This window comes from Squalius cephalus (genome assembly GCF_949319135.1).
Source record: "Squalius cephalus genome assembly, chromosome: 13".
In the NCBI taxonomy this organism is placed as follows: Eukaryota; Metazoa; Chordata; class Actinopteri; order Cypriniformes; family Leuciscidae; genus Squalius; species Squalius cephalus.
In genome coordinates, this window is record NC_137134.1 from 33,008,757 (window position 1) to 33,025,064 (window position 16,308).

The following is a 16,308-nucleotide window of genomic DNA, read 5'->3' on the forward strand; positions in this document are numbered from 1 at the left end:
ATATAACTGTTTGTATTTCTATATTTCCAGTTGTCATTTTAATTTTAGTAATTTTGTTGTGTGCTTTAATAATTTTTATTAGTTTTTTATATTTATATTTTGCATTAATTTATATTTATTTCCATTTTAGGTTTTGCGATTTGTGTACGTTTACCATTTTATTCGTTTTTTATGTTTCTATTTTGCTTTAATTTATATTTATTTCCATTTTAGCTTCAACTTTTAGTAATTTGTTGTGTACTTGTATCATATTTAAAAAAGTTCTTATTTTATTAATTTCAGCTTTCATTTTAGTACTTAAATACTTTAACTCAAGTTACTTGCACATCAAAATTTCTAATATAATTTAAAATCTAATATTTTATTTCAATTAATGTTAACTACTTTTTAATAGTTTTAGGGTATGTTTACACGACAACGATGTACTAAAAACAGAAAAGTTTTACGACAACGTTGTCAAACATATCCCTGTTCACACGGACCCGCAAAACGACTAAAAACACTGTATTATTCATGCCAGGCCAGTAGATGGCGACGTCACTTTGTAAAGAAACTAGAGACTGAACATGTAATACACATGCGCATGACGTCATCATTTTCATAAATTCATGTTTTTGTAGTTTACATGCAATTTCAAACACATTTTCAAAAGTTTGTTTTCAGGCCCCCAAAATGCCATTGTGTAAATTAAAAGCCAAAACGCAGAAAAAGTTCTATGTTTTTAGTTGAAAATGGTTTAGTGCAAACATCTAGCCTGGTAATACCAAACTCTGCTACTTCGCTTTGCTTCGTAGACAGAGTCTGGAAGGGCATAATAGAAAAGTGTTTTCTTTCTCGCGGGGGGCGCTTATCTGAAGTTTAAAATCATTGGTTACCCGTAAGCCAATCACATGACATTTGGTTATGGCGTGTGTTATGCGCATGCTCAGCCGCATCTAACTTCCACTGTAAACACATGTATGATGCAAAAACAAAACCATCGAGCGAAATACCGGAGTAAACATGGCTGTGAACGACTTTTGCAGATTATGTGAAGTAAATCTACGCATCCACGGTACAATCAGTGTTTATGTCGTCACGGCTCTCAGCCCGCCCTCTGTTCGTTGATTGGCTGTCTCAGACTGAGTACAGAAGCGAAATGAAATTAAGCGGAAGTACGAAGTCTGACGTAGTCAGGCTAGCAAACATCCCCTTGGTTAACAAAACAATGCTGAAATATCATCATTTCAATTTAGGTTCAGTTCGACAATGTCATGTGCTTAAAAATCATTTTTACCAGTCCAGAAAAAAAAAAGAAAAAACATGGTAAAATAATTTGTCAACAGGTGTGGGAATCATGCAAATTGATAGGACAAAACTCAGGATAGTAGATTTTACAAGGAACATTTAATATATTACATCATAAATCACTGTTTCCATAGTAGAGACCTCATTCAGAGCCACTGAACTTGACAAACGAACCCTTTGAGGCTCATGAACGCAGGTGTGTGTCTGTTAACACACTTCCACACACTGCTGAGTCCCGTAACGTCCCACCCGTGTGACATGATCAGTGTCCGGCTCAGGGATTGTGTTCAGTCTTTAATGCTCCCTGTATCCGTGCTCTCGCTCTGTGCCGTCAGCTCGAGCTGCTTCTGTTTCTGCATGTAGCGTTGAGCCCGCACGACACACAGGTATCCACCGTACACCGTCAACAGCATCATGGAGCCCGAGAACAGCTTATAGCCTGCGTCTGCGATGCGCTTCCCACCGAACATGACGGATCTGGGGGAACATGACATGAACTCAGGTGAGGTGAACTAGCAGCATTACAGCAAACACAGAACGTTCCCATATGGTTATTTGGAGAACCAATTAAGAACGTTAGGAGAATGGTCTGTGTCTGTAAAGAAACTTTACTGGTTAACCCAAAAACAAACCTTAAAATGCATGTTTTGGAAACCAAAAATCATTAGCTGGGATATTCAATGTCAAAGATGATCAACGTGAATAATATCAGGCCTTAAAAAAAATGAAAATACTGTCATTATTTACTCACCCTCAAGTTGTTCTAAACTTGTATGAGTTTCTTTATTCTGTTGATCAGAAATGAGGATATTTTAAAGAATGTGGGTAGCCAAACAGTTGCTGGCCCCCATTGACTTAAGTATGAAAAAATAAAGTAATATTATCGAATTCAATGGGGACCAGAACTAATTATCAACATTCTTCAAAATATAATTTTATTTGTGTTCAACAAAACAAATAAACAAGTTTGGAACAACTTGAGGTTGAGAAAATGTTGACAGAACTTTCACTTTTTGGTGAACTATCCCTTTAAAATACACCAGTTGTAGTAGCCGGTATTGTGTAGATTTGTGGCAGTAGATTCAAAATAGGCTTAATAGGGTCTAAATCATTTTAGTTTTTTAACTTATCCGTTACACTGAGTTACATTCATCTAAATATAATAAAGAGGAGTAATTCATAGTTTCACCGTTGTTTACATGTGACATACTACACAGTTACATTTACCATGCAAGTATTATGATAAATGATTAATATTTTCACATGATCCTCTGAGATATGTCAAAGATATTACCATGTTACATACATAGCCAAAAACATGGCAATACAATGTACAATGTTTAATACCGATGGTAATACTAAACCTCATGTTAGTGAATACGAATTTTATTTCTCTTTAGTTTTAAAACACACCAGTGCGAGTTAGCATCTTAGACATCTAATCTACAACTAGATTTTCACTTTGTTTAACGTCGGTCCTACTTTAAAGTTACTGCAGTTACATAAAATACCCAAATGTAGAGTCTTACCTGTTTAATAACCAATTCAAAGTAAGAGGAAATGCAGCTCGTTCTCAATGTCAGAGGCAAATGTTAATGCGCATGCGCAGTTTCATTTCGTAACTCTATGGCAAAGCAGAAGGGTCAAATCTAGTAAATGCGGTAGTTTGTAGTTTTCGTCTGGGTTTATAAACGATATATTTTAATATTTTACAACACAGAACAAAATATATGTATCTCATTGCTGCATTCTTTTTTCTAACATAATAAATGTGTACACCGTATTAATTCGATTCAATATGAGGAACTAGCTTCTACGGCAGCGCGAGCCGTCAGGAATTGTTTTGTTGTTGGACAGCGATGGAGACTCACGTTCCCCATGTGAGTTCAGAGGAAAATGAAGATCCAGGAGCCGCTCCTTATGGAAACTTCATCAACTATTACTCCTTCAACCCACCAGAGAATCGGCTGGGTTTGATACCAGAAGCGCTGCTTGAAAACATCGGGTTCGGTTCTGACAGAAGTGAACGTGTTTTAATGCTGGATGTGGGATGTAACTCAGGGGTACGAAGCATTTATATAGTGTTTAAATCATATTATGCTCGATATTATTAGATGTTAAACTTGTTGAATACATTTTTAACAAATTAGGAATTTGTTGAATTATGTAAAACTTGTTAAATTCATTCATTTTAATAACCTTGTATCTTATTTTAATAATCTTGAATCTGTAAAATAATAATAATACAAAAGATAAATACCCAAAAATGAAAATTGTGTCATTTAAATACTAATCCTCATGTCATTACAAACCTGTAAGACTTTGATTCATCTTCATCTTAAGATATTTTTAATGAAATCTGAGAGATTTTTGTCCCTCCATTGACAGCTACACAATTACCACTTCCAAGCCCCAAAGATAGTAAATACATCATTTAAAGTATCTATGTGACTTAAGTGGTTTAACCTAATTTTTATGAAGCAACGCAAGTGCTTTGCTTGCAAAAAGAAAAAAAAAAAGTATTTACTACCTTTCTGGGGCTTGAAAGTGGTAGTTGCGTAGACTGTCAATGGAGGGGACAGAAAGCTCTCAGATTTCATCAGAAATAAATTCATTTGTGTTCTGAAGATTAACGAATGTCTTACGGGTTTGGAACGACATGAGGGAGAGTAATTAATGAATCAATTTTTTTGGGTGAACTAACCCTTTAAGTATATTTACCCTTCATATTTTAAAGATCTGTTACTAATAACTTATTAGACAGATATCATTGAATCCTAACCCTCTGTATGTATGTATCTGTAAGTATGAAATGAGTCTTAAGTGTAAAACCACTATAAATACTAAGGAAATTAGGTCATAAATCAAGCAGTATCAGATTTTTTCAGGCATGGAAAAGTCATGGAAATTAAAATCTATAAAATGGTTAATCTAGTTTTGTTTTGTTTTTTTAGTTATGCTCTGCAGTGAATTGTTTTATTGTCTAGAAGTTGTTAAATTGCTCTTTATGAGACTTAAATTATAATTTTGTCATAGATATTAGTGTCACAGTACATTATCACCGGATTGGTTTTGGTATAGGACAATCTGTCATAATCACCAGTATGTGTTTTATATGATTCCCTCTGTCAGGACTTGTCCGTTGCTCTGTACAAGCATTTACTGCACGAGGACGCCTCTCCTAAAAGAGAACTGCATCTGCTTGGATTCGACCTGGACCGAGATCTAATCCTTCGGGCACAAAACTCCAACCCTTTCCCCCAGAATATCCAGTTCATCCCCCTGGATATCACGGATGCTCAAGAGAGCCGGGCAGCGCTAGAGGCGTATTTGGGCAGGTTTGTCTGCCCCCGCTTCCACCTGTGCACGTGTTTCGCGGTGACTATGTGGGTGCACCTGAATCACGGAGACGCTGCGTTTCTGTCTCTCCTCTCCAGACTGGCGTCTCTCAGTGAGTTTCTGCTGCTGGAGGCTCAGCCGTGGAAGTGTTACCGCTCTGCTGCACGACGCTTACGCAAACTGGGCCGCAGTGACTTCGAACACTTCAAGGCCCTTGAGATTCGAGGGGACATGGCTGCGCATGCGAAAGAGCACTTGGAAAAGCAGTGCGGCATGGAGCTGGTGCAGAGTTTCGGTAATACAACCTGGGACAGAAGTCTTCTGCTCTTCAGAAGACGAGAATTATGAGAAACACATTCAGATAGATGTCTGTGTGTATGCTGACTATGGACTGACTCAGTTAACCCTACTCTGGTACTCGGAGCCACTACAATTCTTTGTAATTCTAGTTACCAAACACTAGGGGGCGCTAGAGGTGTTTGCTTTTGCCATGAGTTTGAGGATTTTACATCTGTATTTTTTGTATATCTGATGTACACTTGCAATTAAGACTTTTTTATATTATTATTATAATGGATATGGATGTTTGTCCCCAGTAATGTCTTTGTAATTGTAAATCATTGCATATATAAATGATTATTTTTGACAACTTTATTATTATTATTTATTTTTTTATCAGGTATTATTATTATAAGTTAGCTTAAAAATAGTTATTTTAGCATAAAAAAATAATTTTAATAAACGCTATACTACACAATTCTTTTGTCTAGTGTATACGGTTTTCTCTGCATAAATTGTATTTCAGCTTTTCTACACAATATTTCATTTTACAGGATAAAGTTAAAGTGGTCTAAGCACTTTAACTTTATCCTGTAAAATGAGCAGTTAAAATATTGTGTAGAAAAGCATCACATTAAGTCGCCAAATGACGTGAGCTATAAGTATAACCCTAAAACGCATTATACTTTCTTACAATTAATCCAATGATCATATTAATCCAATAATTAAGAAATCGGCGCGCGCTTCCCGCCTCCCAAGTCACAGAAATCGTCCCGACTCCCGCGCTCTCAGAATTCAAAAACAGACGAAACGGTCTGGTGGCTGTTCGTATTATTCTTATGTAATTATGTTATAATATATTGCTTTATTAATCGGGACACTTACATTTTAACAAACCAAGTGAAAGCAACAGAAGTACGTGAAACTGAGAAGTTCTGGACGACTAACGGAGAGGAGATTACCTCTGTAAAATTGTGAATCTTCGCGGTAAGAAATTATACAGCTGATTTAATTTAGTGAAGTAGGCCTCTATAGTCAGTGTGGTGTGTGTGTGTGGTGGGGTGGGTACAGCCGACTGGTGACGTCATTCTCCATTTAATATAGGCTTACATACACATTACACATGAAAACCACTAATCTATATGCGAAATTCCCTGAAAATTAGTGCAGATTCTCTCTTGTTAAGAATGAACAAAATGATATCGCCTCATTAATCCTCTCCCCGTGTCAGTATGAAACTCCTGCCACGGCGTGTGATTGTAGGCCTAATGTTTTTAAATTAAGCAGCGATGGTCGTGGCCGTTGAGTGGAAGGGAGACCTCCGGTTAAACAATATTAGATGAATATTAGAATATTAGATTAACATACAATACTATGTTACAAAGGCAGTGAAATATTAGACGTATGGCCACCGCTCAGCCACTTACTCTTACTTTTTCGCTGACAAACGCCTGCGCCCGTACCCGGTACACTGTTTTGACAGAGCTAGTGAAGTGATATCAAAGAACCATAGCAAAGAACACAGTCTGAACGTACCAGAGAAATGGTACAGCCCAATGGGAAGTGAGGGTTTGAAAATCGTATTTCATTAGATTATTTCCTGAATTGCTGGAATGTACGGAAGCCCTAAGAGGCCATGGATTGTTATTTTTTTCTATCTTGTTTTCTCGTGATCACGACTTAATTTTCTCATGATCTCGAGATAACAAAAGTTGTTTTCTCGTGATCACGACTTAATTTTCTCGTTATCTCGAGATAACAAAAGTTGTTTTCTCGTGATCACGACTTAATTTCTAATATATGATCTCGACATAAAACCGTTTTCTCACGCCGTCATGTGTATCGCGATTCGCGAGAAAATCTCGCTCCTTCTGAATGTTGTGTATATCATGATGTAGCCTACGTGCGAGCTGGCTTCTTTGATTTTGAAATCTACTTCATAAAAAGCCCGCAGAAGAGATGGATTTTATAACTGCTTTGAGAGAGAGGTGTCCCAGAGGAGAACCTGGCCAGACTTAACTGAACCTCTCTGACCATTTGTCGGGTCAGCCGCAAAAAAACATTAATCTAAATCTTTCAAACATAAATCTGGTAGACATGCAGACGTCCAGGTCCCTGAAGTTGGCTGGCAATGAAACTGACTACACGTTCAGGGTAGCTATTGTCTTATACGATAAAGTTGCAGACTTGACAGCCTCCTTCTAAGTGTCGGACACTAATGTGGAAGTCGTCAATCACTGACAGACATATATTTCATTTTGAGTGAGCCCGTTATCAAAGTAAAAGCGAATGCGATCATCCATGATGCTGCTTTATTCTGCTTTTGGTGCTTATACGTGCCGACTACGCAGAAAAAAAACCAAGTCGTGATCACGAGAAAACAACTTTTGTTATCTCGAGATAACGAGAAAATTAAGTCGTGATCACGAGAAAACAACTTTTGTTATCTCGAGATCACGAGAAAATTAAATAATTATCACGAGAAAACAACAGAGAAAAAAAATATAATCCATGGCCTCTTAGGGCTTCCGTAGGAATGTGATGGTAATACTGCATTTAAATACATACAATTTAGGATAGGCTAACATTATATTTTATTACATTTTCTTTCAATACCCCCCAAACTATTATTTTCATCCCTTTTGGGAGAGTCCAAGTCTCATCTAGGGGGTCGGACCCCCGTAATTCGAACTATGCCTATAGTGTAATGAGGCCAGCTACTAAGAGCTGTGGTGGTAATCTAATGTTTAAATGTCAACTATGTGGAGCAATTTAGGGAAGAACAGCAGGTGTATCGTGGCCTTCACACAGTGACATTCCTCTTTGATGCTTTTCATCAACAGGATGTAATTTTGAGGAAATTTGGATTTTGTCTGATCAGAAATTATGTTAAACCCTCATTGACCATAATGTGCTGAAGACAGCTCATCTCCTCCCGGGGGGGTTCTGCTATATTGCTCCAACACAATTTATTCCCACAGCTGTTATTAGTGTATACTATAGGCCTATCATGTCAGTATCTGAAGCCTCGAGTCATTGGGATTTAGGGAACATGAAAGGCAAATCATATCATGTTTTACTGTCACAGAGTGCACATTGCCTGTAGCCAAATGAAGCAAATTAGGCTATATGTGTTACATTTGAGCAGGTTTTACAGGAAGAAATTACTAAAATTGCTCTGTGGAGAATATTTGGTGTTTATTTTCAGACCGTCTTGTTTCTTTCCTGATCAGGACTTTTTTTTTCTGTATGATTTGTTGATTGATTTTTATTTTAGGTCTTTTAGGCTTTGTTCACACTGCACACACTGTTTTTTATATAACATTTTTTAGGACTGTCTGCTCTGATTTCACCATTTGTTGAAATCACTATGCAGGTATATCTACATGAAATACTGATTTTGCATACAAAAAAAAAAGAAGTAAACAATAAGATCTAACAGTTCAAACAGATTTTTTTTTTAAATCAGATTTCTGTTTTTTACTGTTTAACCAATAAAATTACAATACAATATAACTTCTATTGTTTAAGCCTTAAAGTTTATCAGATTGTATTGCAAGAGAAATTGACCACATTTACAGGCTTCATCTCATTGAATAATACAAGCATTTAATTCTATAGAATAAATCATTCCACAATTTCACATTATATAGTCATTTAATATTTTTTTGTATATTGAATATATATGTTTATAATATATTTGAATCACACACAAGGTCTTTGTTATTTCAGAAAAATTCATTGCAGATTGCTCTCATTGATTCACATAAAGATGAAAGAAAACTACTTCTATATATAAGGTTAACTGTCTTCGGTATAGTATAGCGTATTTGATCATGGTGAACACTTCAGTGAGTGCTGAATCTGGTGCTGTTTCTGGTTTCAGTAGTCTTGATCAGGATTTTAGGTGATGGAGAGCTGTTCTGCTGAAAACCATTCGCCCCTTTGGAACCTGTGAATCAAAAATAATAATAATAATATTCAGCTTCCAGATTGTGTATATGAAGTATGAAGGTTTAAAGTGCTGGTAAAGAACAAGTTAAAGTCGACATGAAATGGCATTCGCGAGTCGCGACCCATATTTCTTTCATTTGAATATTTTACTGTAATACGGTGTTGAATATCCTCTCTAAAAATCTTAGACAGGCTTGATTTTCTTCCTGGACAATTGATCATATAGTGTAAAGTGGGTGTTTCATACAGTAATGTGTCGGCAAACACTATTGAGGAGCCTTTTGTAGAAGTCAAATGTTTTATGTGTGTACTGTCGTCATTGTTGTAATGAGTAATGTCACACTTGTCCACTCAGACTTACTGTAGTTGGGAACAGCCTGGATGTTCACAATGGACTGCTGCCCAATTCTGTGAATGGTCAAAACAATGAGACGGTCAATATTTATTAATGCAAACACTCCAGTTCCACTTCTCTTAGGTAGAGAACGATGCACTAAAATAGGACTTGACATGTTACCTGTCCTCCTCTCCTTCCAGAAGCTTCCTATAGGTGGCGATCTCGATGTCCAGCGCCAACTTGACATTCATGAGCTCCTGGTACTCGCGGAGCTGGCGGGCCATGTCCTGCTTGGCTCTCTGTAGCGCCTCCTCCAAATCCTTGAGACGACCTTTGGCCTCCTTCACACTCATCTCGCCACGATCCTCGGCCTCCGCTATCTGGTTCTCCAGGTTTGCACGCTAAAATGATAGTGGCCTCGTGAGTAAAGGTCCTTGCACACTGAGTCTGAAATTCTCATTCTGAAATTTTCGGGATGCCGGGATGTAGTGTTGACAGGTGGGGAGTTTGGTCCTACATATTTTACACATCACTTTGTCCTTACACGTGATTTTTCCCTGTTTCTTTGGGAACCCAAGTAGCGCCACACTTTTTTTTTTTCAAATTGTCAGGAGTGTAGATTTCGAGCTCCTCGTCAGGCGTGGTTGTTGTAGGCGTTGGCGCGGCCATTGTTTTGGTATACAAAATAAGTGCTAACCAGGACGCTAACGTCACCTACAGGAGCCCAGATGACCAATAATAGCCTTGCTAATGAGCTCACGATTCACAACTTCACCAGGCGTGAAAAAGCCTCGGAAACTGAATTGAAAACAACGTTTACAAGCAAACACATTTACAAAAAATAATGCCCATAACAGGTTCGAATATAAAAGGCTGCCTAATATTCGTTCGAATATCATTATTTTTTTAAATATTTGAACGTAACGGTGGTGGACCTAACATAAATACATTATTTTAAGGAAATCTTCGGGCGCCAGACAGGATTAAACCTGTCAAAATGTAAATTAACCCAGGATGGCAAGGAAAAGTAACCACCTGTTACACAATAAATCACCGTAATAGTCCCAGAAAAATTCAGTTCACAAGGTATATATCCTCACCTGTGATTTAATAACCTCGATCTCGCTCTGCAGACGGCTGATCATGCGGTTGATATCTGCGATCTCTCCTTTAGTGTTTCGCAGTTCGTCGTTGTACTGACTGGCCTGAGAGGACATCTGATCAAACTGACCAGAGCGAGATGGAAAAACTGATCAGTACACACATTACTGTAATGAAAGGTGTTTTAACTAGACTAATTTCATTCCTACTAGGCGTTTATGGAGCTCTATGGAGAAAAACACCTAGGGTCAACATGTAAAGTTTACTTTCTTTATCCATCTTCCTGGTCACATTGTGAAGGATTACTCATTCCAGTGGAAAATCGCTCATCAAAATGTATTGAATTGCCTCTAAAATGACTTTCCCTAGCCAATCAATTCCCAAATGTATAAAATCAATTTTAGGACAATGAGTTTGCTTTTTCTAGTTCAAGTTTCAAGATGTTAAGAGACAAATCTCTCGGAAGAAGTTTGTATTTTGTGTCTACCTTGGACTTGTACCAGGATTCGGCCTCTTCGCGGCTCCTGGCTGCGATATCCTCGTATTGAGCCTTGACTTCGGCCACGATATGATCCATGTTGAGGTTTCGCGAGTTGTCCATCTGCACGACGACGGATGTGTCTTTAATGCTGGCCTGCAGCTCACGCAATTCCTGGTCCGGAGAGACAAGGCAATTTTATGTGTGTTTGAGGGAGCTTTAGCTCTGTGGAAACTACATTGTTAGATGTGTATTTATAGCCTGGTTAAAACCAGACCATTCTCAGTAGTAATTGAGTTATGGTCTGGCAAAGCTTCATTAATAACTCATTTCCAAAGGGGCGTCACCAACGGACGTCGCTCAAATGCCTCTGGGCGCAATTGGATAGACCTAAAACCAATCAGAGCGATCGTCTTCGTGTAAAGCCATATGCTGCGTCCCAATTCACCTAAGTTACACTATGCCATAAAAGTATGTACTCTTTTTGTGAAGAAAAGGTATTTACTTTTGAATGTGTAGCAAAAAATTAGGCAAGCTTTGGGACATACTACTTCGTCATCTTTATCGGACGGATCTGTTGCGTGCATCCTGTCACGTAAACTGCCCTGTCAATCATCTTGTCACAGTTAAAATCCTCTATTAAATCTAATTTAATCGGAGAGAAATGTAGTAGCACGTTCATCTGCCAGTGGGTCTTTCATGGAGACTGTCCTCATGTGTTTGCAGTTTGAATATAATAATGCATTTAAAAGTTGCGCTTCACCAACGGACGTCGCTCAAATGCCTCTGGGAGCAATTGGATAGACCTAAAACCAATCAGAGCAATCATCATCGTGTAAAGCCCGCCCCAACGACGGATTAGAAATGGGCTTGAATGAGCTCTTTGCCAGACTACTTGCAGAGCGAAATCTAAATTTGCCGGAAGTTGTCTGGTTTTCCCAGGCTAGTGTATTTAAGCACTGTATAGACAAATTGGTCTTGGTATTTGGTTATCCTTATGTGTAGTTCAAGATTTAAAGACAAAACATTAAAATAATGTTCTTTTGCATACTGTTTTTTTATAATCTGAAACATGCTGCAACTTATATTCTAAAGCGACTTATTTACCTCTAGCATTGCAAACATGCACACTTTTGGATCAGTGCTGGATGAAAGGTTTGTGAGCTCGAGTTTATTTGTATAATGCATTTCCAACACTGGTTTTACAAATTTATTCAGGCTTGGCTTTTATAATAAATGTTGTTTATAATGAATGCCACTATTAATTATTTTTTCTGTTTTATACTTCATTTGTGCTTGTTATCTTTGAAAACATTTTGTTTTATTTACTGGTATTTTACATGCAATAATAAAGTGTGACTAATATACTGATGAGATTTGTATGGTTTTTTTTTTCTCTCAAAGCAATTTTGACCTGTTGCAACTTGGAGTCAGGTGCAAGAAGTGTGTGTGTGTGTGTGTGTGTGTGTGTGTGTGTGTGTGTGTGTGTGTGTGTGTGTGTGTGTGTGTGTGTGTGTGAGTGTGTGTGTGTGTGTGTGTGAGTGAATCACCTCATCGTAGAGGGTCCTCAGGAAGTTGATCTCATCAGTCAGGGCACCAACTTTATCCTCCAAATCAGCTTTCACCAGATACGCAGAGTCTACATCCTGAGGGACACAGTACAGTTTTTCCTCTTCTCAATTGCAACCTTGAATAACTTGTATGTCTTCCTTGGGCATTGAATTAGGCATATCGATATTCAATAGAGCTACATCTTGTAGATATTTAGTATGCAACTTTGACTTCTTGCTACTCTCTGTAGGCCATTGAAAACAGATATCCTCTAGTGTATAAATAATGCCACATCCCCACCCAGGCTTTTGTCGGTGGTGATTTGATCCCTCCAGTCTTAACTTTAGCTCTTTACCCCTCCCAGACATCTCATTGTTCCCTCGCCTGGGCTGCTTTTATTGAACGTGTTGTGAAAGTTTAACTTTCCCTGGTCCTAAAAGTTCAGCTTTTTTACCTGGTAACCTGCCCTAACCCCGCATCAAAATGAGGTCATACTTCTTTCTTGTATTGTGTTTCATAAAGTAAAATAAAGAGACTTTTTTGGACTTCTGACCTCAAAAGTCATATGGCTAACTAGGGATGCACGATATATCGGCCGATATATGAAAATTTTATGAAAAAACGTTGGGCGATATATTAAAGCTGATAAATAGTGGATTGTTTCCTTCATCTGAGACACTTCAGATGCACACTGTTTACCATGATGGTTTTGAATTGCTTGAAATGTGATTGAAATCACTTCAAAAAAGGAAAATAAAGTTCAGTGTGCGACACAAATCTGTCATATAGGCTACATCAAATTATAATGAGAACGTTATAATTGTGTGCTTGGGACATGGCTTTTAATGGTGAGATTTTTGTTTTTGTAATCATGTCCTGAAAAATTATCTAAAAATTTGGATTTAGATTTATCGGCCAATATATCGGTTATCGGCTTTCAAATATAAAGAATTATCGGTTATCGGATTTTCATATCGGTGCATCCCTATGGGTAACCAACCTTTTTCAGAATCACAAAGTCGTTCTCCAGGTTGTTCCTCTTGTTGATCTCATCTTCATATCTGAAAAAAATACAAAGTGGAAGTGAAAGTTTCTGATATCTGAGAAAGAAGACAAGTTTAGAAAAGTGTTGAAGAGATTTTGGAAAGATTAATTGTAAATATAGTGATATGTTGTTTTTGATGATAAATAATGAGCTGTGTTGAATCAGGTTAAGCTGCATATTCGGTTTCTCAAAAGAAATACAAGAGAGGCTCTCGTCAGAGGTCAGCTAACATTGGCGCTAGCGTAGATCTAAAGACTTTACTTGTGTTTGAAGTCCTCCACCAGACCCTGCATGTTCCTCAGCTCTCCGTCCAGCTTGGTTCTGTCGTTGTTGACCACGTCCATCTGTCTGCGCAGGTTGGCCATGTACGCCTCAAACATGGGCTCGACGTTGGACCGACCCGGGCTCTGGTTGTGCAGCAGCTCCCACTTGGTCTCCAGCATCTTATTCTGCTGCTCCAGGAAGCGCACCTGTAGAGGTACAACAAAAAAATATTTTTTTTATTTGCATTTAATATTGAATTAATGGCTCCAGTATGGATGCTGAATCTCAGTATTCAATGTTAGAAGAAACCTTATGGAATTTTATGCAGCAGAAACCGGGACTTATAATATCACTGTGATCAAAGTAAATGTGATCTTTGTAGACATTGTTCACTCTAAATGTAAATCTTCCTTGAGGAACATGATGAGGTAGGTCAAATAAAGTGAAGCTCTGTTACTAAAGTCCTTCTCTACAAGTTTTCCCGTCATGCTTCTGCAAGAACAGAAAGGAAAAAGTCCACTTCACTGCAAAAAAAACCCTTTTCTTGGTATTTTTGTCTTATTTCCAGTCCAAAAATCTAAAAATTCTTAAATCAAAATGCATTTACTAGACGAGTAAAATTGCATAAGATATTATGTCTTGTTTTCTGGGTTAATAAATAAAAATAAAGCAAGTTGTTGCTTAAAAAAAAAAAAGATAAATTATCTGCCAATGGGGTATGAAAAATAATCTTAATTCATACAGAAACAAGATTATTTTTCTTACCCCTTTGGCAGATAATTTGACTTTTTATAAGCAAAAACTCACTTAATCAATTTACCCTCCCCAGAAAACAAGACATGATATTTTATGGCATTTTACTTCTTTAGTAAATGCATCTTGATTTAATTTTTTTTAGATATTTGGACTGGAAACGAGACAAAAGTAAGAGAAGCATTTTTTGCAGTGTTCTGTGGAATTCCAGTATTTTACCAAAGTAATTTTCCAAGGTGTTTTTCATACTGGTATGCAAGCATAATCGCTACAAACATTAATTTGGTTGATTAATTTTAATGATTAATGAGCAACTCCAGTAAGGTCGTGATACAACTGCACATATTGTTGGCAGATTAGAGGTATAATATAAAAATAGGAGTTGCATACTTTTTAGGTAATTTGTGAAGTAAAATAGTTTTTCTTTTTTATTTAAGTATTTTGGGGTTTTTTTCCCCATTTTTTAGGGAAGAGTGTTTTATGTGGAATGGATATTAATGTTGAATGATGGATGTATTTGGGTGGGTTGATGTTGCAGCAGTTCTCTCATCCAAGACAAATTCCTCCTACGGGAGACAATAAACAGTACATTGACCTTGATTTTAAGAGTTCTTCCTTGAAAGTTCTTCACTTCACTGCACATCCTGAAAGCTTGTCCGCTTTAATAGATGCCCACCTTGCCAGGATGGACTCATTAACAGAGTAACATGACTCCACATTAGCCGAACTGTAACACTCCGGAGAGTAGTGGCTGACCTAGATGGGTTTCTGCGTAAATCCTTAAATTCAAGCACTTTAAAAGCCGACCTGAGACCCGTGTTGGAAGACCCAGCCCTGCCCCGACCCACAACAGTGACTTGGTTGTACTTCAGTGCGATTGAAGTGTCGATTTCAGTCCGGCAGGCTCCTGGGATTCGGTTGCATTGTCCTCCGGCACACAAAAGCTTCCTTCATACTCACTGGGATAGTGCTGTCTTCAGTGGCTTGGTCAAATATGACCTGCTTTTTATCAGGTTTAATCAGGTTTCAGGCTTCAGAGAAATGGGTCACGGTATAAGCTATCATTTATCGTACCAAATCACCTTTCATATGGAGGTTTCTGCTGCAAGAGATGTTGATCATATAAAAACTATATCATCAACACTCATTTTAACCCCTACTTTTTAACTGAAACTATACCAATCTCAGGGAACAAGAAACCCAACTGTACCTTATCAATGAAGGTGGCGAAGCGGTTGTTCAGGGACTTGATCTGGTCCTTCTCTTTAGTGCGCACCATCTGGATGTTGGGGTCGATCTCCAGGTTGAGAGGTGCCAACAGGCTCTTGTTGACGGAGACACTGGCCATTGGAGGCCCCAAGTATGCCGAGCTGGTGCTGAAATTTGGAGCGGATGCTCCCAATGAGATCCCACTTAAACTGCTGTAGCCGAAACCTCCCATCCTCACGGAGCTGCTGGAGCTGATGCGTTTGTTTCTCAGACTCATCGTTGGGTAGTGGCGAGAGAAACTGAACTGATGTTTCAGATGAGAACAGGTGGGCAGACCTGAGCACGACGGGTGTCTCTCTCTGTGTGGAGAGGCTGGGCTTTTAAACTCCAACCAGGATGGGGTGGAGAGTTCCTATTGTGGGAAAACCTGTTTCAGATTGGACACACTGTCGGCTTTATCTGAGTTCCCGGATCGGCAGTGAACACACACTCTCTCAGTTTCTCTTTCTTACTGTTTCACTGTTCTCATATAGCATCTAAATGTTTAATGTGGCCCATGTCAACAACATTCCCAAACTAACTGCATGCCCCAATAAACGCATTTTTTTAAAAAAGCAGTCATAATATCATATATTTCGTGTATGCATTTTATTAAAACTGTTTTATATTTTAGGGCCACATTAACCAGAAATCTTGAACTTGTGTGCATAA

General features: G+C 38.1%; 3 protein-coding genes across 6 annotated transcripts; 1 reads left to right on the forward strand and 2 right to left on the reverse strand.

Annotated features, from left to right (window-relative positions):
- Window positions 1-1,372: 1,372 nt before the first annotated feature.
- Window positions 1,373-6,357, reverse strand: cox14 (cytochrome c oxidase assembly factor COX14). Of its 3 annotated transcripts, none has more exons than XM_079891313.1 (2): window positions 6,339-6,357; window positions 1,373-1,764 (listed from the first exon to the last, which is right to left on the reverse strand). In XM_079891313.1, exon 2 carries the CDS (start codon window positions 1,755-1,757, stop codon window positions 1,575-1,577), a length of 183 nt encoding a protein of 60 aa, XP_079747439.1. In that variant the 5' UTR covers window positions 1,758-1,764; window positions 6,339-6,357; the 3' UTR covers window positions 1,373-1,574. The 3 variants fall into 3 exon arrangements, with proteins under 3 accessions (XP_079747439.1, XP_079747440.1, XP_079747438.1); XM_079891314.1 differs by lacking the exon at window positions 6,339-6,357 and adding an exon at window positions 3,159-3,182; XM_079891312.1 differs by lacking the exon at window positions 6,339-6,357 and adding an exon at window positions 2,817-2,900.
- bcdin3d (BCDIN3 domain containing) lies at window positions 2,916-5,381 on the forward strand. 2 transcript variants are annotated; one of them, XM_079891311.1, is made up of 3 exons: window positions 3,139-3,350; window positions 4,420-4,625; window positions 4,725-5,279. In XM_079891311.1, the coding sequence occupies exons 1-3, from the start codon at window positions 3,147-3,149 to the stop codon at window positions 4,972-4,974; spliced, it is 660 nt and encodes a 219-aa protein (XP_079747437.1). In that variant the 5' UTR covers window positions 3,139-3,146; the 3' UTR covers window positions 4,975-5,279. The 2 variants fall into 2 exon arrangements, with proteins under 2 accessions (XP_079747436.1, XP_079747437.1); XM_079891310.1 differs by having other exon boundaries at window positions 2,916-3,350; window positions 4,420-5,381.
- Window positions 6,358-8,366: 2,009 nt separating the features above from the next.
- On the reverse strand, window positions 8,367-15,987 carry LOC307170240 (keratin, type II cytoskeletal 8). The gene is made up of 9 exons (XM_079891309.1): window positions 15,599-15,987; window positions 13,633-13,841; window positions 13,327-13,387; window positions 12,326-12,421; window positions 10,785-10,949; window positions 10,297-10,422; window positions 9,377-9,597; window positions 9,221-9,267; window positions 8,367-8,857 (listed from the first exon to the last, which is right to left on the reverse strand). The coding sequence occupies exons 1-9, from the start codon at window positions 15,872-15,874 to the stop codon at window positions 8,754-8,756; spliced, it is 1,305 nt and encodes a 434-aa protein (XP_079747435.1). The 5' UTR covers window positions 15,875-15,987; the 3' UTR covers window positions 8,367-8,753.
- Window positions 15,988-16,308: the final 321 nt, after the last annotated feature.

Coding starts and splice junctions, on each gene's coding strand:
- cox14 (XM_079891313.1), bottom strand. CDS start 1,757: ATGTTCGGTGGGAAGCGCATCGCAGACGCAGGCTATAAGCTGTTCTCG.
- bcdin3d (XM_079891310.1), top strand. CDS start 3,147: ATGGAGACTCACGTTCCCCATGTGAGTTCAGAGGAAAATGAAGATCCA. Junction 3,351..4,419: donor ATGTGGGATGTAACTCAGGG/GTACGAAGCATT, acceptor TCCCTCTGTCAG/GACTTGTCCGTTGCTCTGTA.
- LOC307170240 (XM_079891309.1), bottom strand. CDS start 15,874: ATGAGTCTGAGAAACAAACGCATCAGCTCCAGCAGCTCCGTGAGGATG. Junction 13,388..13,632: donor GTGGAGGACTTCAAACACAA/GTAAAGTCTTTA, acceptor TATTTTTTTCAG/ATATGAAGATGAGATCAACA. Junction 9,598..10,296: donor TCGAGGTTATTAAATCACAG/GTGAGGATATAT, acceptor CTATCATTTTAG/CGTGCAAACCTGGAGAACCA.